We start from the raw sequence: 25537 nt of genomic DNA on the forward strand, positions 1-25537 counted from the left end.
TCTTAGAAAGTGGGCATTGGTGTGGGGGCTGAGAACCTTGGAAGAGGGTGTTGCCCACAGCCTGTCTGTGAGAAGCTCTGTTCCAGGACTACTGTATGTTTGTGCGCTCACACTCTACACCTCTGACTTCTCCTCTACAAGGAAGCTGAACTGCAAGGACTGAAAATTACTGCTTGGCAGAGAGGTAACCGTGTTATACGCAATATCTGCATCCACTTACTCTACAATCATAATGTGAGGAAATGGCTTCTGCACTATAAATGTCTGAAATATCTGGACATTCTGCAAAGTCAAAGTCTCTGAGGTGGCCTTTGGGGCTCTTTCACAGAAGCCAATTGCTGCAGTGCTGTCACAGACCTAGTCACGCTCCCTGTTGCTGGATGCTCACCAGGCTGCTATATTTGGATCCAGGCACTGGATCTGTGTGCTTTTATATTCTCTTGGGTGTAGGTAGGCTCAGGCCTTTCTTTGGCCACTAAGCTCACTGCCTGGGCATAGACTGCCACCTGCTGCTGCTGCTTGTAGTGGGTCCCAGCCAGTTGCCCTAACTTCAAGACAAGTTTTGAACCCATCTCAGTGCCCTGCAGGAACTTAAGCATGCTCTCTCCAGAGTTCCACCCTCAGGGGGTACACTAGTTTAGAGTTTAGCCCTTCAGGAAAACGTAATAGTTGAAACCAAAAGGCACAGTCTTTGCAAATGGATTTCTAGAAAAAGCACACTTTATTCATAGACAGCACCAGATATACAGATGTAGGCAACATAGTAAATCAGCTATAAAGCAGTCCACTGTTTGTTTATCACCTTTGAGTGTTCCTTGGGATTTGGTCAGAGTCCTTTCCAAATTCCAGGTCCCATTTCCTGGATTTCGCTCCTCAAGCCCAGGCTTTTCCAGAGGATGGAGTTTCTTTGCTGAGTCCTGAATCAGCTTTGGCTGGTGTGCCCATCAAAAGGTTCTTTTGTGCCCAGAAAACCAGGCCCCTTTGTCTCCACCCTGGATCATCTCAGCCTCTGTGTTTTCAAAGGCCTGCACTAACACCCAGGGTATGTCTACACTACCCTCCTAGTTCGAACTAGGAGGGTAATGTATGCATACCGCACTTGCTAATGAAGCGCGGGATTTGAATTTCCCGGGCTTCATTAGCATAAGCGGGGAGCCGCCATTTTTAAATCCCCGCTGCTTCGAACCCCGTGCAGCGCGGCTACACGGGGCTCGAACTAGGTAGTTTGGACTAGGGTGCCTATTCCGAACTACCGGTACACCTCGTTTCATGAGGAGTAACGGTAGTTCGGAATAGGCACCTAGTCCGAACTACCTAGTTCGAGCCCCGTGTAGCCGCGCTGCACGGGGTTCGAAGCAGCGGGGATTTAAAAATGGCGGCTCCCCGCTTATGCTAATGAAGCCCGGGAAATTCAAATCCCGGGCTTCATTAGCAAGTGCGGTATGCATACATTACCCCGCTAGTTCGAACTAGCGGGGTAGTGTAGACATACCCCCAGATATCCTTGTTCCCCTTTAGAGATTTTCCATTCTCTTTTCTTCCATAGATAATCAGGAGAGGATTGGTTTTACCTAGGGTGCTGCAACCCCATTGCTCCAATTCAGTTGTTAATGGTTGTTTGTGATTATCACATTTGGAGGTAGATGGCCAGATCCCACTTTCATTAGCACAACAAATGTGATGGAAGAATACTGTCAAGGCCACGATAAGGGCTTAATGCTGTATTACCAACACTTGTGACTTTTGTGCATGTGATAGCTTTTTAGAAGTGTCTGTAGTTTCTCTCACGATGATGCAAGAAGCTCCAGCTCCCACCCTCCTCCCCCGAAAGTTCAGCCCCACCAGAAGCCAGCAGCATCTCTCCTCTCCACTTGCCATGCTCAAAGGGGGAGAAGGGAGCAAAGAGCTCAACAGCTCCATACAATGCTGCTTCCTCCTCCCTCAGTCCTTCTACGAGGAAAAACAGACAGGGCGGCATTTCTGCTGCTGCTCCTTACCTCGCAGCACCTTTCTCAAGAAGGGGCAGAAGGTGGTAAAAAGCCTCTAGAGCTTACCCTTCATAGTCTCTGAAGTCCACCCAGGCCTGGAACAGCCCTATGAGAAACAGGGGGGCTTGGACTGATGGGGGTGGGGCTGGGTAGTAAGAGACCTAATAGGACTGGGGATAGGATTAACTAATGGCCAAGCGATGGCCAGATGTGAGGGACAGAGCTTCTGACCAGAGTCCCAAATCCTCTTACCTAATACATTTGGGATTGTGGGCAACACTAATTGTTGCATAGGGACTGACGATGGACAAAAGTTCAATAGTAAAAAGGCTAATATAATCTTATTAAACATCTCATGAATTTGTTGGGGTCAATCTCAAGATTTTTTGGAGTCTGAATCGTGGTTTTAGGGTTTGAGTTGCTGATAACCATACAGGGAGCACATAATAGCAAACAGAATTCATAGTCTATGCATAGACTGCCAGGTCATCACAGGTGCCTACTCAGACCAAACTTCTATTAACATCAATGAAAGTTATGGTGAAGGACTAGCTGTTAAGTTAATCAGCATCTCAAAGGGAACAGAAATCACCTATAGGTATCTATGTGGCTGCTAGTCAGTTATGATGTGGACACCTTTCTATTAGGAACCTTCCACTGGGACTACTTGCAGAATAATGTACCAGTCAATATTATTAAAGTGGCAGAATCTGGTCCTAAATAACTAAATCATGAATGAGTAGTCCTGTAGCACCTTACTGGTTGTTTTATTAAGGTTACCGACTAACATGGCTACCGCTCTGAGACTTTTCAACTAGCTAAATCATGTCATAAATAATCCCCAGAGGAAAAAAATTCACTGTGCATTGATATACTTCACTCAGGGCAGAATCTGAGGGCTGCAGACTTTCTAGATTTAATTTAAGACCACGAGCCAGTAAATTACCATTGCCAAACACACTGTTTGTCCACTTTCCCATGTGACAATCTGGAACACATTTGTTATTTTAATCAAATTGGCAGAGATAAAATGGGGTATAAAGGGTTGGGTGAAGAAACTAGTGCTGCAGCTCCCACTGCTTCATCCTGCTGTTATAAAATGCAGGCCATCCCTCTTCTCTTTTTGGTTGGCTTAGCCTCTGTCACTCCAGTCTTTGGTCTAATAGAAATTGCCGCTAATGGCACTTTCTCCAACAGAAAGTATTACAGCTCAATAAATGTAACTAACGGAGGACCTTGGGGCTCTTGGACATGGATTGATATGTGCCCAGAACATTACCATGCACTGGGATTTAGTATAAAGGTAAGTACACTTGACCCAAACTTTTATCAGTGCTATAGGTTCTTAGCATTTTAATGTTCTTACTGTATTTCTTTATATTTTAGATGGAGGAGTATGGAGGAGCTAGTGATGACACGGCACTAAATGGGATCCGTTTATTTTGCGTAAAAAACAACAATACGAGTAGTGCTGTCTATACTGTTGAATCTGATTCTGGAAAGTAAGTTTAAGGGTACTTCAAACACTTACAGTTTGTTTGAGTTAGAGTAAATGAGGAAGCTGAGAACTTGCAGCACTGTCAACCAGAATGTAGCCTGTTGTTGGCTGCAGGTTGTTTGTTTTAATATTTTATGCTGAGAATATGAGTGGTTGCCACCTCCGAGGGCGTAAGTGGCCAAGTTGTGGTCTATTTTTTACACCAGTGCAGCCCCATGAATTTGACTCATGTACTAATTACAAACAATTTGTGAAATTCAGAGAAAAGAAGGATACAATTTAAATAGCAGAGATTGCTTTTATTGTGTTTGAATTTTTAGCTTTTGCCCTCCAGCACATCTTTGATGGAATCTAAAGTTAAAACCGACACTTCATCTTCACTTGAATATTTGGCCCTGCAAACAATTTTCTCATAACTATTTGTGTTGTAGAGATACTGTCAACCTGGAATCTAGTCACTTTAAAAATAACTTTAAAGTAATTCTAAGTACCACCTCTGCACCCGAGGCCAATTTTTTGGCAATCACATTTACCTGTTTTTAAATATTTTTTTTCTTTCTCCACCTTGCTGTTTAAAAGTTATGCCCAGACAGGAAAAACTGAGTAACTAAGCCCTGACACTGAATTTACTGGCGTGGACTCTTCTACAGTACTGCAATGGGGTACTGCATAAATGGAGGAGTCTAGCTAACAGCTCTGATTTCAAACCTGGCTGACTACAAAGGGGAAACAGTGAAAGTGACTATACACAGAGTTCTGCCAAAGGCACAAAGGAAAAGACAAAGAAAAAATATATATATCCCCTTAATTTTTGAGTTGTAATAGTCTTTGACATTACTTGTAAAGGTAGTAGGTAAATGTTCAGACAGAAATGTGATTATTTTTAAGTTGATGATGTGCCTTTAACAGCTAAATCCTTTGTTTCAACTTTGAATGTCTCATCCCCTTTCATTTAGTTTGTATGTCTTTAAGTAAAGAGGTTGTTTTTTAAATGTAATTTGTGCATAAAAGGATCTGTGGGTCACTTTTTGGACTTATATCACCTGATTTTAGGGACTACCATGCTAAATCATACTCAAGGTCTTTCTAGTGAGGTATTCTCTCCTCTACAGTGGCCAGCATCAGATACTTCAGAAGACCTGCAGTGATACTTCTGTAGACAGACAGGAGACTGGCCAGGTCTAATCCTAGTCTCTGAACTTTAGAGATTGGCGTGTCCTGAAGCACCAGGGTTAATAGCCCTTTCAAAATGTTTGCTGATATTAATTATAACCAATATATTGGTTACTCTTAATATCCATGTAAATATCAATGTTTTAAAGTGTGACATAACATAAATCCAAGTTTGAAATGTTTACATCTTTACAATTATTGCAGGCAATAAAGAGTAAACTCCAAGCTATTTTTAATTGATAGTAAGAAACATATTCTTTTCTTACTCCCACTGATATGAATGAATTTACTTTCATGCTTTTCTCTGGTATGCCTGTATCTACAGAGAACCTTTTTTTCCTCAGGTTTTCTTGAGTTTGACACATATACTGTGAACAGGACAGCCACATTTCTTCCGTTTTGTTCCACCCTTTTCCTGCCCTCCAACAAAAAACAAACAACCTCCCTCCCCTCCCAGCTCCTTGCTGCTTTGTGATAAGTTCAGTTTGGGGTAACCTGCTGTCATTGTGCAGTCACTTATTTTTGGAATGTAAGCTCTGGGTCAAAGGAATGGTATCTGCTGTGTACTCTGGAGACTCCAAACACAGCGGGTGTTCAACACAAAATAAATAATACCTGCAAAATCATTCTGAAAAAATCAGGTGTACTTTCCATTTTAAAAATTAATCAAATCTGATTCAAATGACATTTCACTGGCTTTTATACAAGTAGAAAAAATATACTGAAATTCTCTTCTCTCCCTCCCACCCTAGGTTTGGGCAGTGGTCAGGAATCACTTGGTGTCCAACAGGATTCCTCACATCCTTTCAGCTGAAAGTTGAACCTCCACAAGGAATTGTAGATGATACATCTGCTAACGGTATCAAATTCCGCTGCAGCAGTGGTGCTATCATAGAAGGAGCAACCGGTAGCTTTGGTGATTATGGTGGCTGGAGCGCTGCCTGTACAAGAGGTGGAATTTGTGGCATTTTAACCAAACAGGACCCATACCATGGTCCTTTTGTGGACGACACAGCGCTCAATGATGTTTGCTTCTTCTGTTGTGACTGATTTCTATTGTGCCAAGCCCCATCACAAAGGCAATTTGTTCTACATCTTAGTAAAAATGACTTTCTCTGTCTCTTAAAAAGTCAGCAACAAATTAGGTTTCAATAGCATTTCGCTCGCCCTTTATTGACTGTATGTATGAAAGCAGTGATTGATTGATATGAAAATGAATTAGGGAGTGGATCTAAAGGAAAGTCAGGGGGTTAGGAGAAGGCTTCATTCTGCAGTTATGTCTATCTTGCCAAGCTTCTCCCTCTCCTATTTTGGTGTCATCCTTGTTTGATTTCATTCTAATTTAAAGATTCCAGAAAAAGTGTTCATGACAAAGAGAGCCTGACACTATATTCTTCAATTATAATAATTGCCATTAAATTCAGTGGGAGACCTTGAGGTCAGAATGACTGAACAATCATGCTCCCAATAAAAGAACCTAGGATAGTTACTTTTGAGAATCAATCTAGAGACAACAATGTCAATACTCTTATTCTATTTAGTAACTTCATAGCAGATGCAGGAAAAGGAAGCAGACACCAATATGTTCCTCTTACGTTGCTATGAAGTCTTGTATAGCTAAAGTCCTTCAATTTTCTGCTTTCAGCTGGAAGCTTTACAATTTGAGTGGTACTTTGCTTTAGAACATTAACTTGCCCCAATGTTTTATGAGCCGAAATGGAATGCCTCCAATAAATTCCATGTCAAAATACACATTGTTTGGGAGTTTTTGTCTCCTAAATCTTTCATACGCTCTTCTTGTTGGGAATCCTCCCAAAGTCTACTAATGGAAAGTTTGCTAACAAGGAGTTATTAAAATCCAAAGGAAACTAAAGAATAAATATTGTACATCTATCCATTTCTGTGGTGCCATTTTCCCATACAATTTAGATTGTGGATTAGGCAGAAAGAGACAATGGGCTAAAGGCAGAGATTGTATTCCCATTGACATCAATGGGAATTTTTAACAAGAACAAGATATAGCTCGATTCTGTGCTAATTTGTCCACACCCTGCAATCTCATCAAGAGTGGAGTATTTGGCTCAGTGTATTTGGAAATGAATATATTAACTATTATTTACACAAGTCATGATGTTGTACTTTGATACAGACAAAACCTACTTTGTTTTCTATGGATTGAGTAAATTATACAGCTTGGCTAAACTCTCATCCTAGCAAAGTGGTCTTCCTTTGTGAGAGTTTCTAAAGCTTCATAAAGATTCATCTTCCTGTTTTCTTAAGACTTTCAGAATATGCTAAAGAGAGACCCTTTGGTGAGATGTCTTTAAGTTTCCATAAAATGGCAAACTTCTTAATTTCAGCAGCAGTGGAGCTGCAGAGTCACTACTGATGCTCACAGGACTTTATGCTCTGGTTGAAGAGAACAAATAGTAATTTATAGATTGAATTGGCTAAATCAGGAACCTGCTGCAATTCCTTGAGCAAGACTTTTTAAGCAAGGTCTTTTTGCTTCTTCTGAAGAGTACTGCAGGCACACACAATTTTCTTTTGCATGCAGGAATCTGTGTTTCTTGAACCCCAAATGAAAGTGATCGTGAGGCTTGGAGACAGTCTTTACATAGACCTGTTGGTCATCTCTCATCTAGCACAAGTGAGTGATCAAATTCCCAAAGCTGATTCTCATTCTTGTTACATACATGTAAGGACAAGTCCTTCTCAGCTTCACTCTTCACTGCCATTAGACATTTACCAGAAAGGATGTGGACAATCATTCCACTCTACAAAAAGACAATAAAAGAACAGAAGGAAACGGAGAACAGGTAAGGGACTTTCAATGAAGATCAAAATATATATTTTAAGCTTTTAACAAAGAAATACAATCAGCAGGGATTGGGGATTGTTCATTTGGAATAATACTCTACATTTAATGTTTGCCTTAGGTTTGATCCTGAAAGGTGGTGAGTACCTACAAATCCTATTGAGCCTTCAATGGGCGTTGTCCATACTCAGCACCTGTTAAGATCATCCCTCCTCACTCCTATTGTGTTCTGTTTTCTAGAGGGTCAATGTTGTTCCCAGGTGACATCATCCACATACTGCAGAAGAAGGTGAAAAAACAAACAAACCCAAGTTCCCACCAATCTGACCTGGTGGGAAATTCTTTCCCGATTCCACACATGGTGATCAGTTAGACCTTGAACACCTGAGAATGAACCAGCTAGCCAAGAACACGAGACAGAGAGCACTTGGTGTCATTTCAGAGCCCTGGCCCACCCTGTCTAGTGTTCAGTCTCCAGCCATAGGCATCTGTGATGCTTTACAGGCAGGAGACAAAAAAACAAAACCAGAATATATTGTCTGCAGTGAAGGAATCCTTTCCTGACTCCTGCAGGCATCCATCTGAACCCTGGAAGCATGAGCTTTCAGGAACATAAGACATACCTTGAGTCCCAGAGATGCTGAGCCATGCCCCCAACCATGACAAGCACCCATCACACAATCCCACTCATAAATCTGTCCAGCTCTCTTTTAACACTATGTTCCTTATATTGTCCTGAAGCCATAACATTTCCCATGCTGCAGATAATTTCCTAGCTTGCTAGGTGAATTTCACTGAATAATAATGAATTCCTATAGAAAGAGATACTCCTATACTGCAATAGAGGGGGATTTTAAGACTTACCCTACTCTCAAAAGAGACACAATTCAATCCATGCAAGGGGTTCACTCTTTTTAATGTGCTCCTAGAATCTGGATTCTCTCCCAGCCTGCATAGGAAAACCACATATGTTCTGTTGCTATAAGGGTCCTTTGTGCTTACAGAAGTGGGAGAGGAAGGGGCTGTCTCAGGGCCCCATGCTTTATGAAAATTGGCATATGAATATGCATAACTGAAAGATGCCTTCTACAAAAGGGGTGATGTGACATGCCATTTTAAAAGTTGTGATCCCCTGAATGTGTATATTCTATTTTTGTGCATGTATCTTTCTTGTAAGTGAAGTTAGAAATATAAAGTGGGAACCTGTTTTATTAGGCCTGGTATTCTAGTAAAAGCCATTAGGGATACTTTAAGAATATTGATGGCTCAGTGATCAATTTAATGCCCTGTGAATGGTTGTGTTTTTCCTGTAAGCCCAAACTGTGGCTGGTCCTACAAAGACGTGGTCAGGCCACCTAAGGCTGGAACTTATTTTGGATCTGGTCCTTTTCCATTCAAGGTGAGAAAAATTTGAACTGAGCACAAATATTTCCTGCCATAGGCAAAATGGATATATAGTGGAGAAACCAAACAACAGGGGGAGTTGCCAGATGCCAGGAAATCCCTACCCCACTTACCACCTCATATGCCCAATGAAAACATCTGAAACGGAACAGGGAAGGACTAGACCCAGCTAAGAGGCTGCTAGCTTGTGAATGAGGTATTTAGAACAACTGTTTAGGGTAGGAATTTGAATGTAATACATTTCTTAGGGTATTAGAATTAGCTGACATGTTTTGTTTATTTTGTCTTAGTAACTTACTTTGATCTGTTTTTCATTTTACATCATTTAAATCCTACTTTTTATACTTAAAAAAACACTTTTGTTTATTATCAAGCCCAGTGTAAATAATTGTTTCCTAGGGAGGAACAACCTCTGTGCATATCACTCTTTAACTGCTAGAGAGGGTGAACTTGTAAGCTTTCTCAGTGTAAAACTTTTATACAGAGTAAGATGGATTTTTGTGGGGGTTAGATTCTTGGATGCTGTCAATGGCCTTATTACTGAGCCCTCCCAGAGATGAGCTGGTCCAATGTCTGTGTTGCTCTGTTGCAGGGCAGTAACCTCAACTCTGTGCCTTGGCTGGGGAAGACCAGAGTTTCTGGCCCAATAGAGTAGGGAATGGGGAACCCCAGAAGGCAGGGAGGTGGGTGTCAGGGACTTGATCAGCACACCAGGTGACTTGATCAACACACCAATGAGACTTCTTTGATCCAACCCATGACAGGGGAAGTTTGCCCTTAGGTTATTTTCATAAGTACTGGTTCATGTATTCAAAGATCCCCTGTAAAATAAGTGGGTTAGTCTAGTACTGCAAAAATCCAGATCATGCAGTTCTACAGCATGGATGCTTTTAACTCTTATTTCTAACCAAATTTGTATGAGGAAGTTAGTGTAAATAGACAAATAGCTTCACAGTACCTTGGATGCAAAAACTGTGATGCACTGAAGCTACACTCTAAAACTTCTGTTAATGTCTACCCCCCAAAACTTCTGTTAATGTCTGCCACCCCTTTTGGATTGTTTTCAGTTAGCCTCACTTTGTGACAAAATCACTACCCACCTCCTGGACATCCCATTGCTGTGGGCTATTTTCTGCCTCTTGAGTACAGTTTTGAAGGATAACCTTCTCATGTCTGACATCAAAGCAAAACTGCAGAGTGGAACCAAACCGGATTTCCTTCATACTGTTATATTCAAAATGCTAGAAAAGGAAGGGTTTGTTTGCATTAATAGAGTTGAAGAACATTGCAATTCATTTTGAGTTGCCAGTACCCCAAAAAAATCTCCTGTTTTGGAACATACAGCTTCAAGATCAATGAAGGATAGGTAGTGGATCTGTTTCTGCAAGCCTATTCCCTGACACGTAGTCCTTTTATAACTACTTTCCTGAGACTGTTTCCATGAATAAAGGTTTTTGGATTGGATAATATGTATAAAATAGATGCAGACCATAACATTTGTAGGCAATTTTTTTCAGTTTTTTTTTTTGGAAAGGTACTTTGGCTGGAGGGACTTTCCTAGACATGAGAATATGGGGGAAAAAATCTATCTCTGTTATTCTTGATTTGATATATTTGTGCCCTAAATTTTTTCATCTTCCATTTCCCCATATTGAAAATAATAAATAATTACTTTGTATTCATGGACTCAATCCTTCAAGTGCTGAATAGTTTCAACTTCTCCTGAGTTCATTCTTAGCATTCAAAAAGAGAGATGGAATTAAAAGTTCAGGGGGAAAAATCTATCTTTGAGTCAATCAGAAAGCAGAACTTCTACAAACCAACCTGGCTGCAAATATTTGTATATACAATCTCAGGTCCTGGTCTTATATTTCTTGAGCTTCCAAAACTTCCCTTATCTTTAATGGGAGTTTTGGATGTATACAGATCAGAGTATACCAGTCTAGTTGTTCAATATTATTCTAGAACTTAGCATTCTTGACTGACCTCTATGGAGGTAAAAAGTAAAGACCTCATTTTTAGCTTGATGTAAACCAGGCTTTCATTTTGGCATCTGCAAATCTCTGGACAGAAACACTTTAGTTTATGTAGGTGTCTGTGTGTGCCAGTGCAACCAACACGAGGTGGATTTGAACCTGGCTCTCTGGAGCTGAGTATAGGAGCCCCTACCCTCCGATCTAAAAGCCAGCTGGGTCCTAGCCCATGCTGTAGAGGTCTCTTGATCTTAACTGTTGCTGTGGTCTAGGTACCACTTGCATTGCTCAGTAACCACACTAGGGCTATGTCTACACTGGCAGCTTCTTGCGCAAGAACATCTTGAGCAAGGGTTCTTGTGCAAGAACTCTTGCACAAGAACACGTCTACACTGCCATGTGTGAGATGTGTTTTTGCGCAAGAGCATCCATGGCAGTGTGGACTCTCTCTTGCGCAAGAAAGCTCTGATGGCCATGTTAGCCATAGGGCTTTCTTGCGCAAGAAACCTCTGCCATGCATCCACACTGCCCTCTTGCGCAAGAGCTCTTGTGCAAGAGAACTTACACCTGTTAGAAAAGAGTGTAGCTCTTGCACAAGAAGCCCTCTCCTACCACGCTTTACTGTAAATCTTCTTGCGCAATAGTGGGTGGGCAGTGTGGACGCTCTGTGGAAGAACAGCCATTATTGCGCAATAACCTGCCAGTGTAGACATAGCCTAGGTGTGTGGGTTACACCAGCAGACCAGATACTTACATTTCTAAATGACCTATAATGTACAAAAAAATATTTTCAGGTGGAAAACCAGAAGCCAGCTTTAGACATCTATCACTGAAAATGAACGGACATAGCTTAGATGTGTTGTTAGTTAAATTACACTTTGCATATTAATTGGTTAAAAGTGAAAGTATTTTTAAAAAGGAGGGTCAGAGGACAGTAAAATTGTCATAATACTGGTTGTATTTTCACTAGACAAAGGTTGCATATTGGGATTTCATTTGAATGAATGAATATTTTAACTGTATTATAAATCATTGCTTTACAGTCCAATTTAAACCAGCGTCCCAAATAACCATTCTGTTGTTTTAACTAAAATATGATTTTCCCTTTTTTAACTTTCCCAAAACTGATTGAAATATAACAGTCAACATCATTGATATCTTGACATTTGGCATTTGCACTAATTCAATATGCTGCAATATTGTTGCATTTCAGACCAGTCACATACATTTATTATTGTTTTTAGAATAGAGAACATTGCAAATACCATAGGGCAATACTGTGGTGAACCTTGGTATTTTAATGGTGTCCAGTTCAAATATGCTGATTCCCAAATGAAAAAACCCCACATATTTTTGATTAGACAAATTCATCAAGACATATTGTTGCAGTAATTGAATGGTTCAGCATTTGCCCCCTAATTGAAGAAGGTACATAAGCATGTATTTAACTTTCAGCACATTGAATGCTCTCATTAAAGTTAATCCTTAAAGGTGCAAAATTAAATACTTCCCTGAATTTGGGCCCTAAATTAGATAATATTACACATAAGCTTTAAATATACAATACCTGGTTAATACTGTCACTACAAGGAGATAGCTCAATAGGACCTGCTGCAGCATCCCAAGCAGATCTGTAATCTGCACAGAAGCCAACACCGGTATTGTACAGCTGTAAATAAATATTTATACTGAAACAAAGCACAATCAATTACAAAGAAATGTCCTTTAATTAACTTTTAATGATGCTTGGGTTGTTGTGGTCCATGTTTTGGCTTTAGAGTCCTTTTACTCCTAAGTAAAATCAAATATTCTCGCATATTGGGCCAAGCTGAGCTTTGTCATTGGAGTGATACAAGAGAACAATTTGGCCCAATGCTATTTGGTAGAGTGATAGATACATATCTCCTGTTTAGAATTCCTTTGTCTGGTTGAACTTTTTTCCAACAATTTTTTTTATGGAAAATTGGGTTTTTGACCAAATTTTTGCAGAATCTGTCTGTGTTTCTTGAAAATGTTTAATGTTTTTGTCAGAAAAATGGAACATCCCAAAACTGGAATGTTTTTGACCAAAACTCTCCAAATTTGGGGGCAGGGGTTTCAGTTTTCAACAAAAAGTCACAGTTTTTCATAAGAAAAAATTTGTTTTCCGATGAGCTCTAATAATTGCCCTATTTGTGTATATAGTATAGAATTTAATATAATAGTCACAAGCATGTTTTAATATAATCCCCATTACCTATGCTAGTCTGCTATGACAAACTTTGAATTAAATATCAATCTATACAGTATGAAGATAACTAGCAGTACATTGCATTACTATTTCTGAATCTATCAAGTGGAATGCCACAGCTACATCTCAGAGGGATAGCTCTGTTAGTCTGTTTCACCAAAAACAACAAGGAATCCTGTGGCACCTTATAGACTAAAGAATTTATTTGGGCATAAGCTTTCATGAGTAAAACCCACTTTGTCAGATGCTTTGAAGTCAGTTCTAGCCCATGTAAACTTCTTCCCAAATACTTCTGTTAGTTTTAGGTGCCACAGGTTTTCTTATTGTTAAAGTTACATCTGTGAACTCAGAATGTGATTCCCTACTTGTGTATCCATACTCTCTCACTCGGAGGTTCAGCTGGGCCATGCCTCTGCTGTCGCTACCTGTGTTACTGTGGCTACGCTACTAGTTATACTTGCACTAGCTGCATGAGAGCTAGCACAGGTGTGTGTACAAAAGCAGGGGAACCACATCCCTCACCGGTAAGGTAGATATAACGTAATTTTACCTTTTTGCATTGTGTCAAATTGTGAGATCCTTACACAGTGCTAGGTCTTTTTTCCTGGGCAAACTCTCATTAAAGTCAATAGGAACATTCCTGAGAGGGGACAGCATAGAAACTGAGTAAGGGCTTCACCATCAGTGATCTCTGTAAGCTGTGCACTTATGAAGCTGCTCAGGAGAGATTCAAATGCCACCAGCGGATTAGCTGAGTACCCACAGGTGGTGGGATGATTCTATTGGTGTTGCACAGTTGCACATGTCTTGGAATACATGGAAAAAATTAATCCGCACGTGGATGGTAAAAATCCACACATGGACGGAAAAGATTAGAGGAAACATTGCTCACAATTTGGCCCACAAAGCAATTATTTTAAATCTGTGTTTTAATAAGTTATAATTATTAAATATGAAACCCTGTAACTTTTGGGGAGGCAGCATAAGCTGGTGAATAGGGCACTAAACTGGGAGTCAGGAGAACAGGGTTCACTTCCTGAGTTAGTCCTTGTTATGTGATATTGGACAAGTCACTTTACTTCCCTTTGTTTTCCCTCCATTTCTTTATCTGTCTTGCCTATTTAGATTGTAAGCTGTCATGACCAGGAACAGTTTCTTACTATACGTTTGTACAGCACAGAGGTGGGCAAATAGCAGCCCACTGGCTGGATTCAGTTCCCCCAGGTTAGCCCCTGGTGGATCAGCACTGCTGTATTTACCTGCGCCCCTGCAGGTATAGGTGACTGCAGCTCCCATTGGCCACGGATCACCATTCACGCCCAATAGGGCTTGCGGGACATGGTGTCCTGGTCCACATTTCTTCCTGCCATTTTATTGCCCACCCCTGGTATAGCACCTAGCGCAATGGAGCTCTGATCTCAGTTGGGGTCTTAAGCTTCTCTAATAATACAAATAATAATAATTTTCCTCTTACCTTGCCAGAGAATCTTAACCTGTACTCTGGTGGGTGGAGTTCGGGGTATACATTTGATATAAACCAGTGAAATTTTCGACAGCCCAGTCTCTTTTGCAGTTGAAGGCGGTTGTTGCAGTCTGGCTTCTCAGCCTTATATAAGAAAGCACAGGGCAATTGAATGGATAGTAAACAAGTGCTAATATATTTGTTTTTGAGAAGCTGGAAAAGAAATATACTGTCTGGGGAGGGCTAAGTTCTGCCACCCCTTATGTACAGCAAGTTGCAACTAGTGTCCTGTCTCCCATATGTGTTGCAAAAAGAAAGAGACTATTTCTACAGGCCCTGTAAATTAATACTAAAATGACATTTAGTCTGGGGCGGACAGGGGAAGAGGAATGAGAGTCTCAAAGATGAGATAATCCATAACAAAAGTGTAATTATCTTGCAAAATCAGTAATTTCCCCCCTCATTTTTATGAAGAAAAAAAAAACAAATTCTACACTAACTGCACTAAAATCAATGGGGTTGTATAAGATGTAAGAATTTGGCTTATTGATTGGCATTTAGTGTCCTGGCTGTAATCAGACCAAAATCTGCTCTCATTTACATCCCCTGTGCAGTGAAAATAAAAGAGCTTAGAATTTGATCTAACATGTGTAGTAATGCTGATTAAATATATATATTTATAAAATCAAGTGCTTGTTGTATTATGTGAATGATCTGGTTCTGCAGAAGCTCTCTAGGGCAGGAACCATCATTTTGTTCTGTGTTTGTGCTGTGCCCAACACAACGGTGTCCTGGTCCGTGACTGGAGTTTCTAGGCTGAATGGTAATATTGGCAATAAATAATAACAATCAATGGTTGAGTGTAACTAGGTACTTTCAGCTGTCATTGAAGTCAATGGAAGTTGAGGGCACTCACTACTTCTGAGGCAGCAATGGGCAAATACGAGACTGTAGGCCAGATCCAGTTTGCCAAGTTTAGCCCTGGCAGGCTGCCACCACTGTATTTCCTTCGCCTCTGCATGTACGGACGCTTGCTGCTCCCACTGCCTGCAGATCGCAGATCCTGGCCAATGGCTCACAGTAATCAACTGGAAGCAAAAAATTTTCCCTAAAAAAGGATAGTACTGAATTACTGGGGACTAGCAAGCAGATGTTAGCCAGTGTCATATTGTCATATTAATTATAATTTAGATTTGGTGTGGGGAGCAACACATCACAGTATACTGGAGAATATTGTGAAGCAAGTCAACCTATAGCCAAAACAATCTGAGATGAAATTGTGGTTATAATTTTAAACTGTTTTAAACAATTTATTTGTTAATATTAACATTCATGCCATAGATATCACGGGCAGAATACAGTTCTGATACAAAAAAAATTTTTGGAATGGAAAAATATATAGGGGGAGGGGGTTACATTTTTATGTCACTTAGTAGAAGTGAAGTTTCTGGTAATATTTTCATAATATTTTTCCAGTGGCCAATAGGTGGCCCTATTTAACTTATTAATTCAACAAATCACTGGGGGACAAGACGATTATGATTGTAAGTAAATGCATTGCAAATTATTTTATATGGATTAAAACATCATGCTATACTGACTCAAAAATCCTTGATGTAGAAGAAGGTAATAGATTAATATTATGTCAGCTGAACATGAATCTCATTTGAGGATACTTCAAATTTGTGAGGTAGTAACAGCAACCTGTACAAAATAAACTTTGAGCTCGAAGACAAAGGTTTTGATAGCAAATAAACTCCAATACTAAGGGCTGAAGGGTTTATTGGCTCAGAATAAAGTTATTACCAAGTTAACGAGAAACACCTTCAGTTAATTATTAAATGAAATAAGAAATAAGAAACCATTGATCTCTGCAGACCTGAGCTCTCATTCTCCTCTCAGTTACACCGCTAGCTCATTGAATCAAAGAGACTGACAGAGTATAAATTAGATAGCAATTTGGCCAATGGTGTTCAAGTCTTGCAATATAAGTAACAAGAGGAAACTCAGACGGAAAAAAAAAAAAGAAAAAAATTACTTTGTTAGTCTCAAGTTTGTCATAAAATTTAGTGTGATTGGGCAACTAAAGACTGCAGCAATCAGAGCTTGGTATGTCAGGATTGAAATGCAGTGCCAAAATTGCTCGAGGAAACTCATACAGTGCTAAGTGCAAACCCACGCCCTGCCTAGCTTTAGCATTCTCACCAGTCTTCCATTTTTGAAAGCACATCATTTTTAATTTAATGACATCTCTTCTTTACCGATTCTACTTCTTTTTCACCTGCTTGCTGAAACAGCTCAAACTTCGGCCCTGCTGGTGAATGGGAAAGGTTGCTGGTATAATGATACCAAAGCCAAAGAAAGAGGTCTAGCAGCAATATTGTCAACAGCTCTGCAGTTTAGATATTAAGAAACACATGTCTGTGTATATATCATGTATTTCAGTCTGAGTGCTGAGCCCAGACAGACATGAACCAAACTGTGGTTCTGCAGCATGCTGAGTCACTCCAGTCACTAGGGTTTGTGAGTACAGGTTGAACCTCTCTGGTTCAGCAACATTCGTGGTCTGGCATGATTTTAGTTAGCAGAATGTCCACTTATCATGACTGTGGCCAAGTTGCCTGTGGTCCTATAAAGTTTGTTTATAGCCCCTAGTCCTGGCTCTCAATCTTCTGTGTTATTATTTAGCTCTAATTTACCCCTAAATGTCTTCTAAGAGGCCAATAAGCACTGGAAGTGTTGGTAATGCTGCTAAACAATATTGACCTCCCATGGTTTGACAAATTCTCTGGTTCAACTCCAGTCAGGTCTCAAGGGTGCCAGACTAGAGAGGTTCAACCTGTAGGGAGGCACCCGAACTGCAAGACAGAATGGCAGCTAGTATCCAAATCCCTTTTTTAATGCAGCCTTGTGACTCCTTGCAAGAAAATCTAATTAAGGTATACTACAGTAGTTGGGGTGTCTGTAGCTTTTTGAACCTGACCTTTGTATTATCTTTCTGTGTGCTTCACTCTGGTTTTGTGAGAATATAGTCAATTTCTTCTGGCCAATCATGAGCTAAACACAATCTTAGCTTGTCTGTGAACGTAATACCTCAGTAATCACTTTCCTAAACCTGGTGTATTGGAAGTCTGTTCCTCTGCAGACAAAATAATTTTCCTTCTGGAAGTAGCTAGACATTAGGTGGGATGTTAACAGGCAGCATTAGTAATCTGTTTTAAAAAAAAAAACCCTCTCTCTCTTCCTTTCTCCCCCCGCCCCATGACAAGGATTTACTTTACTCCCTGCTAAGATGGGCCATCACTTATATTTTTACTTTACTGATTAGGAATGCCACTGTGTCATGCTTGTAGAAAATCTCTTTAAAAGAATCCAGCCAGGTCTCTGCTATTCGGATTTTGTTCCTTACTGCAGCCTCTTTGTTGGAAAAAGTGCGTGGGATATGATTTCGATAGAGGTGCCCCACCCGTGAGCATGGAAGGATTTCAACAGAACCACCGCAGAGCCAGGCCTGTAATACAGAGGAAGACAAAAAGGGTTCTAACATGGTGTAACCACTAGGCAGGCAATAAATCACTATCAACACCCTTTAGCACAGGGTTGGCAAACCTCTGGCCTGTGGGCAATATGCAATTTGTCAGGTTTAACTGGGCCACCGCTTCCCACAGCACCCATTAGCTGGGAACAGTGAACCGTGGCCTCTGAGAGCTGCCACACCCCGTGACACACAGATGAACAAACTGTCTGGCATCCCAGCAGTGGCTAACCTTGATGAACCACATGTGGCTGGCACTCTAGAGGTTCCCCACCCCGACTTAGCAAATGGTAAGTAATTTAGTTGTGCAAACCAAAGTGAAATAGTCACTGACATGAGTAAAAATCTGGTTTGAGACATGTGGGTTCATTTTACCTGCTAGAAATACTGAGAAGGGCATCAGAAGGAGGAGGAAGTCTAGTACTCCCATAGAGGAGGCAACCATAACTAGGCTGCTTTTATTCTGAGAATTTATCTAGACTAGGATTTAGAAGGTGTTAGTTTACATGTGTTAGCAACCTAGCGTAGACAAGGCAGTGTGTCTTTAACGTGTTTAACTTGTTGATTGACTTGAGCAGTTTAACATGTGTTAAAAGCATACTGCTTTGCTCGTTCCATTTGCTAAGATTCTGTAACTAACACTTTCCAAATACTTCAGGAGGTAGCCAAGTTACTTTGAACAGGAAAAACTTTAAAAACAACAAATAGTCTGGTAGCACTTTAAAGACTAACAAAACATGTAAATGGTATCATGAACTTTTGTGGGCACAGCCCACTTCTTCTCATCCAACACTCTCATCATCTGAAAAAGTGGGCAATGCCCACGAAAGCTCATGATACCATCTACATGTTTTGTTAGTCTTTAAAGTACTTTCCAAATACTATGTGTGTGAAAGCTTTCATGTGTAAAATGCAGCTTTCAGAAGGTACTAAAAATGTTCATTCACCAGGCAAAGATCAGTCAATGAGATGTTGTTTTGATAACATACAGCTTCTAACTTAGTGGTTCTGTGCGTTGTCACCTGACATCTCGCTGGAGAATTCTGGGGGTAGATTTCTGTGAGAAAACAGAAATTTCTCTCCACCTCATGCAGTTCTGTACTCAGTTTTATTTCCTAAGTTGCCTCCAAGCTCTTAAATACTGTTCTTGTCAACACGCAATAGTGACTTGATGTTTCTTTTCAGATTCTTACCCTTAAAGATAATTCTAGGTTTTCTGACCCCCACAGAGTCATGTCGGAATCATAAGCGCCAATATTTTGGAAGTAATGTCGGTCCATTGCCACTACTCCACCAGGCACCACAGGACTTCTAGACAGAGCACAGTTTAAGAGTGAATCTTGCTGCAATTTAGGATGGAGAGTTAAACAGAGAATGCAATTTACTCTGGTCATGGAGAGGTCGCTATAAAACAATGCAGAATCACTGACAGGGTAGCAGGGGAATTTTAAGGTGACAGCTGTATTTCATGTTTACATGCGGGTCTGGTGTGGAATGGGTGTGTTGCTTTCCCCTTGCTGAGTGGTTGCAGATTTTTGGACTTTGCATTGAGTCACTTTGCTGTTGGGAAAGAAATGGGGCTCAGGGTATTTCCCAGTGTAACTTATTTATTTTACAGCTGCTGTTTACTTTAAACAGAGACAGCCAAAACTAACTACAGGCATCTCCACTTGCAGACACCACAGGTAAGATACCATGGTGCAGTTATGCAGACTAGAAACTGCTTTCTTCCCTATGATCCACTTGTTCTTAGCACCTTTTCTGTTTTTAGTTCTGCCTCTAGGTCTTCCAACCAAGGATACTCTTTTGCCTAGGTCAGGGACGGGCAAAATGTGGGCCAGCCTGCTGGGACTCTCAGGCACAGAGCAGCCCCACGCCGCTTTGAGTGGCTGGCTTCCCTGTGGCTCTCTGCTCTGGGCACCAGGGCAAAGGGAGGCTTCATGTGCTCCCCTCCCCACCCCCACCCCATAGCAAAATCTCTCAGCTCCTGTTGGCCAGAAACTGACCAATGGGAGCTGAGAGATTTTGCTAGGGAAGGAGGCAGCATATGAAGCCTCATCTTCCCAAGCAGAGAACCTGCTTCAGGGTCCTGCAGTGCTGCTGGCTGGAAGCTGCCTAGGTAAACTCTTCCTGGCCAGAGCCTGCCTCTGGGACTCTAGTCCCTTGCTCCCCACAACTATCTGCCCTATGCTACCACCCAAACCCTCTGCACCCTCTCCTCCTCCTCTGGTCACAACTCTCTCCCAGACCCTACAAACCCTCCTACACTCCTATACCAGGCCAGAATTCTTTCCTGCACCGATATTCCCTCCTGGACATTGCATCCCAATCCCCTGCCCCAGGTCACAATCCCCTCCTTCACCCAAACTCCCTCTCAGACTCCCCACACTCCCAGTCCCCTACCCTAAGCTCCTTTCTGCACCCAACCTTCATCCCAGACCCTGTATCCCCCCACCATAGAAAAGTGCTGCCCTTGACCACTTACCAAAATATTGGAGTGGTTCCCCATCAAAAATATTGTCCACCCCTGGCCTAGATTCTAGGGTTTACCTACACTTTCACAGTGTTTGAACATGGTTAGGAAGACCTGAGTTAGCTGACCCGATGGCCATAAATTTGCGGTCAGCGTGGACCTGCCAAGAGATGTGCCTGGCATTGGGTCAACTAAACTGTGGAATTACTAAAGGCTGCTGCTCCTTTGATCTCTAAATAGCTGAGTTCTGGCTCTCAGATTATTGCCTCATCTCTTCGAACATTTCCCAGCCCTCTGTAACCTCTAGTCCATTCATATCCATGAATGACTTTCTATACTCATCCCCCCGCCCCCACCTCCGTTCCCTCTGCTCACTCCTCCGCTTACTCCACTGCAGCTGCCGAATCCCTTCACTTCTCTCCTCCACCACTAACGCTTTTTCCCTCTTGATCCCCATTGTAAACTCTGTCCTGCTAACCCCCAACCCTGGTTCATCTCATTATCTGATTCATCTGCTTGATTGTGTCCCTTGAATGCCTCAGGAATAATTCTCACTGCTGCACAGGCTGCTTCTGCTACAGATTTGTTCTCTCTCCCTTCATGTTGCCATTTTTTTGCCAATTCAGTGCCTTCACTGCGTCCCTCTGTCCTCCCCCCATTCTCTGTCACTACTGGAAACACCATCATCTTCCCTGTCACTCATTAAACTACATCGCATCTTCAGCTTTGACCTGTCCTGACGCTTCTTGGTAATATCCAAATCTTACAGCCTTTTTTCCCCCAATATTTTGAAGCTCTGATCTTTTTCCTCTGTTCACCCAGCTAAAATCTTCCCCAGTTTCTCTTCTCATTGACTTCAGACAGCCCCATCACCTCCTCCGCATCATAAAAATAGAGCAGATAAGATGTTGATTTGATCACATCCTTCCATTTGAAGTCCTCACCTGGCTCTCTGTTGTCTACCCCCATTAAGATCAAACTTCTTGTGGATGCCTTTAAAGCTCTGCACAACTCTGCCCCCCTTAACTTCTCCCTGCTAATCTCTTATGTTGTCCCTGACTCTCTTGCTCCACCTCAGTCATCTGCTTCTTTTACAGCAATTTCCATACTTTCTTCCACGCCATATGAAATCCCTTTGCTTTCAATTTGGAGTTAGGTGCCTAAGTCTCCTTGAGGATCAGAAGTTTCAGAGGGGTAACCACGTCAGTCTGTAACTGAAAAACTTTTCTTGCGGATCAGGGTTTAACTGAATACATCAACTACTAATCTGTTTAGTTTATTTCATAACTGACCTGTTCATCTCGATGGAGGGAAGAAAATAAAGAACTGAAGCTGGAAAGTGGTACAGGAGGAAGAGGCAAGAGTGGAATTGTTAAGAAAGGCTCAAGGGATGGAGAATTCAGCATATTTTTAACTTACACACACAACACATCAGTATGGAATCAATAAGCCCTGTGCCTATCTGTGACGGGGCTAGCCTGCCCCGCACTGAACAGGAGGGAGGAGAACCCATCTATTGGGTAGAATATGCCCCTTCCCCACAGCCCTGCTGGGCATGCTCGCAGTGCAGCCTCAGTATAAAAGGCTGCCGGGCTGCTCAGTCGGGGCGGACCGCCGGGGAGAAAGGAGCTCCAGCCCAAGCCGCAGAGCCACAGCCAGACCTGCTGTCGGAGCCAGAGCCATGGGGATCGCCGCCGTTGCTGCTACCGTCCCCGGGTCGAGCACGCCCCCAACGCCAACTCCGGGGGGCCACCCGCCCGCTGCAGTGGACATCCCCTGCGCTACTGCCCCAGACACGGGACTGGCTGACATTGCCGCCGCCGCCAGCCCAGCATCGCCAGGTGGGGTCTCCGTCGACCACAGGGCTGGGGTAGGAAGCAACCCAGGGCAAGGGGCAGGGAAAACCCCAGTGGGCTCGGCGCATTTCGGAGAGAACCCCCCGCTGAGCCAGTGGTGGGAACCACCCACCACTAATAGGGCCCTAGGTTGGGGTCCGGTGGAGAGGGAGGGCCCGGACCCCCCTACCCCAACCCCTCAGGGCACAGCCTAGGCCTCACCTCAGGGCCTGTGAATTGTGTGGGACTAGGCCTCAGGGCCCGCTTTAATCTCGTGGAGGAGAGGGCGTGGCGGGGGGGCCCCGCCACACTGTCTTTCGCCTAACAACTTTTTATCAGGGGCATAGCCAGGAGTGGGCCTGGATGGGCAAGGGGCCACCCACTTAGCATACAAATCCACCCAGAGCGCAGGAAGCTTGCCCCTCTCCGCCCAGTGCTGCCGCTGGGCCAAAAGAGTGGGGCTGGGCGCTTGCCCTGCTCTGCTCACCTGCACTCCTGCCAGGAAGTGGAGCCCTGACCCTGCTCCCCACTGGCAATTCCAGGTGGGCAGAGCTAGGGAAGCCCCAGCATCCTTATCCTGCTCCTAGGCTGGAGCACCAAGCAAGTGGAGCAGGACAAGCCCCACACCCCAGTGCTCCTCCCCCGCAAGAGCACCCGGCAGGCAGAGTGGGGGGAGGGCAAAGTGAGTGGGGAGTGCAGGGCACACATTTTATTGTGGGCTCCCATGTTTACAGGACCCCTCTCCAGAGCATCTATCCTTGCCCCTCTTCCAAGGCCAGCTGGGGGGGAGAGATGGCCCCATTGCTCCTATCCACTCAGTCATTGCCCACTGCTTTATATGTGGCATCTCCCCCACTCCAGTTCCTTATCTCTTCAGTTTGCAAAGGCTCTGGGAACTAGAGGTGCTTCTGCAACCCTGGCTTGGAGTAGATTCCATTATATTGGGGTGGGCAAATACTGGCTCACAGGCCAGCTCTGGTTCCCCAGGGTTGGCCCCTGGTGGGCCACCACCCCTATATTTACCTGCACCTCCACAGGAATGGGAAATTGCAGCTTCCTTTGGCTGCGGATCGCCTTTCCTGGCCAATGGGAGCTGCCAGCGTGGTGTCCTAGTCCGTGCCACTTCCCACAGCTCCCATTGGCTTGGGTAGGGAGCCAACAAGAGCTACAATCACCTGTACCTGCTGAGGTGCAGGTAAATATAGCGGTGGTGGCCAACCAGGGGCTAACCCTGGGGAACTGCTGTCATTTTATTGCCCACCCCTGCATAACATAAAGGGTTTACAGTTGGTGCTATAGCTCTCCGCACCTCCACTATACAAATTGTTCCAACACCCCGTCAGATTATACACTGTTTGGATCAATGCCTGTGTTTGAAAAGCACATACAATAACATAGGCCCTACTGTAATCTGATAATACTGTTTACAGGCTAAGGCCTACTTAATGTAAGCCAATAACCCTCCCTTCAACAGTTCCGAGCCCCAAAACCCTGTTAATGTGTAATCCTGTCTCTTCCCAGCTAGAGGGCATGTTGGATTGGATGACAGTGCTTCTGGGGTGAGAGTAAGTCTGTTGGCTGATGAACTGTTACCTGATGGGGCTGATGGGAGACTGGCGTACCTTCTCTTCGTGCTCTGGCAGCGGCTCCCAATGGAAATCTAATTTCCAATCAAAACCACCTCGTTGCAGGTCTACAGAGCGATAATATTGAAAAGTCTTCCAGTCGATGACATCTATGACAGGGGACACGATGTGATTTCTGAAAAGAATATATTTTGTTTTGAAGGCCAAGTTGGGGAATAAGTGGACAGTATGTCAGTTAGCCCTTTGTTCTAGGATTTAACCCTGTGAGGGGATGAGCACTCTTGGGAGGTACTGATTACCCTCGACTCCTCTGCTGATGGGAGTTGTGTGCTTTGCCTATTGGAAGTAGGGATGTAAAATCCTGTTTAAAAAGTAAATCCATTAAACAGTATGTGTAATTGGTTAACCAGGTTCCGGCTGGGCTGGAGTGGCGTGCCTGTGGCATGGTGTGCCCATAAGAACATAAGAACGGCCATACTGGGTCAGACCAATGGTCCATCCAGCCCAGTATCCTGGAGTCTGCCAACATTGGCCAATGCCAGATGTCCCAGAGGGAGGGGACACAACAGGTCATCCTCCTGAGATGCTTCATCTGTCATCCACCTCTGGAAAAACAGAGGCTAGGGATACCATTCCTACCCATCCAGATGGACTGGAGTAGCCCCTCCCCCCAACACACACATACACACAGTGTGGGCTGCTCCAGCTGAAGCCTGCCTGATTGCAGGTAAGGGCTGCTCCAGCTGGACTGGGTCAAGCCTGCCACACCACACAATGATGAGGGCTACTCCAGCCAGGCTGGGCCGCCGAGTAATAGCTTACGTTAGTAAACATGCCAGTTAACCCTTTACATCCCTAATTGGAAGATTGAATGTATAGTGAGTAAACTAGGGAACGCTAATTTATTAAGAATGTACAAATCACAGTCATGTCCCTGTTAATTTGGGTCTTACTTTGGGTGCACCATCAAAATGTACATGTGTACAGAGCAAATAGCAGAATAACACCCAGGATCCCCGCTTGGAGACCAGCACAAGGGCAAGACTCAATTGAGATGGTCCTTGCCCCAAAAAGCTTAAAAGCTCTGGATTTTGCACTGGATCTTCTGCACAGCTGGACACATTCTGTCCATGTTCTGGTATCTCTCTCTTCCAATATCTCAGTTGCACGAAGGGTCAAGTTCTGCTCGCACAACCTGACTGGTTTCAACAGGGTTTCATGGTGTGACTAAGGGTCGAACTATTCCTGAAGAGTAGAATTTAGGAGATGTATTTTGCTTATAATTTTCCACAGATTGGTCATGGAAAAAGATCAATTTTTCATTTGATAAGGTCAAATTTAAAACACGAGACTGCAATATTTAGCATATTTATCCTTGTACTGTATTATATTATAGCGGTTTGCTTTGTAAAAACCGGTACAGTTATCACATACTTGTACTATTCTTGCCATTGTACTGTTCCCGTATATTGTCTGTGTATAACCAGAATGGAACTCTGACCCCATGAGCATATATCATTTAGTTTGTTTCTAACATCAATTAAATTGGGGTCTATCTCGAA

General features: G+C 42.9%; 2 protein-coding genes across 3 annotated transcripts in view; one reads left to right on the top strand and one right to left on the bottom strand.

The window, feature by feature from the left end:
• The first annotated feature begins 2421 nt into the window (after positions 1-2421).
• LOC102459341 (vitelline membrane outer layer protein 1 homolog) lies at positions 2422-6240 on the top strand. Its single transcript, XM_006133243.5, has 3 exons — positions 2422-3291; positions 3375-3490; positions 5412-6240. Exons 1-3 carry the CDS (start codon positions 3019-3021, stop codon positions 5707-5709), a joined length of 687 nt encoding a protein of 228 aa, XP_006133305.3. The 5' UTR covers positions 2422-3018; the 3' UTR covers positions 5710-6240.
• Positions 3765-25537, bottom strand: part of GALNT15 (polypeptide N-acetylgalactosaminyltransferase 15) — a 47684-nt gene continuing 25911 nt past the window's right edge. Inside the window, exons 4-10 of one of the 2 annotated variants that reach the window (XM_006133245.5) lie at positions 23983-24150; positions 19275-19392; positions 17956-18057; positions 14559-14690; positions 12422-12523; positions 9982-10122; positions 3765-7436 (exon numbers count right to left, since the gene is read on the bottom strand). In XM_006133245.5, the coding sequence (XP_006133307.3) occupies positions 7290-7436; positions 9982-10122; positions 12422-12523; positions 14559-14690; positions 17956-18057; positions 19275-19392; positions 23983-24150 (910 nt within the window). In that variant the 3' untranslated portion in view covers positions 3765-7289. Of the gene's footprint in view, positions 7437-9981; positions 10123-12421; positions 12524-14558; positions 14691-17862; positions 18058-19274; positions 19393-23982; positions 24151-25537 lie in introns of both variants that reach the window. The other variant, XM_006133244.5, reaches the window with a different exon arrangement.

This window comes from Pelodiscus sinensis, chromosome 2 (genome assembly GCF_052426305.1).
Source record: "Pelodiscus sinensis isolate ZL-2025 chromosome 2, ASM5242630v1, whole genome shotgun sequence".
Lineage (NCBI taxonomy): Eukaryota > Metazoa > Chordata > Testudines > Trionychidae > Pelodiscus > Pelodiscus sinensis.

Bases quoted from the DNA above. Each gene is read 5' to 3' on its own strand.
- LOC102459341 (XM_006133243.5), top strand. From the start codon at position 3,019: ATGGGGTATAAAGGGTTGGGTGAAGAAACTAGTGCTGCAGCTCCCACT. The intron at 3,292-3,374 runs GTAAGTACACTT...TTTATATTTTAG, and splicing joins CACTGGGATTTAGTATAAAG to ATGGAGGAGTATGGAGGAGC. The intron at 3,491-5,411 runs GTAAGTTTAAGG...CTCCCACCCTAG, and splicing joins GTTGAATCTGATTCTGGAAA to GTTTGGGCAGTGGTCAGGAA.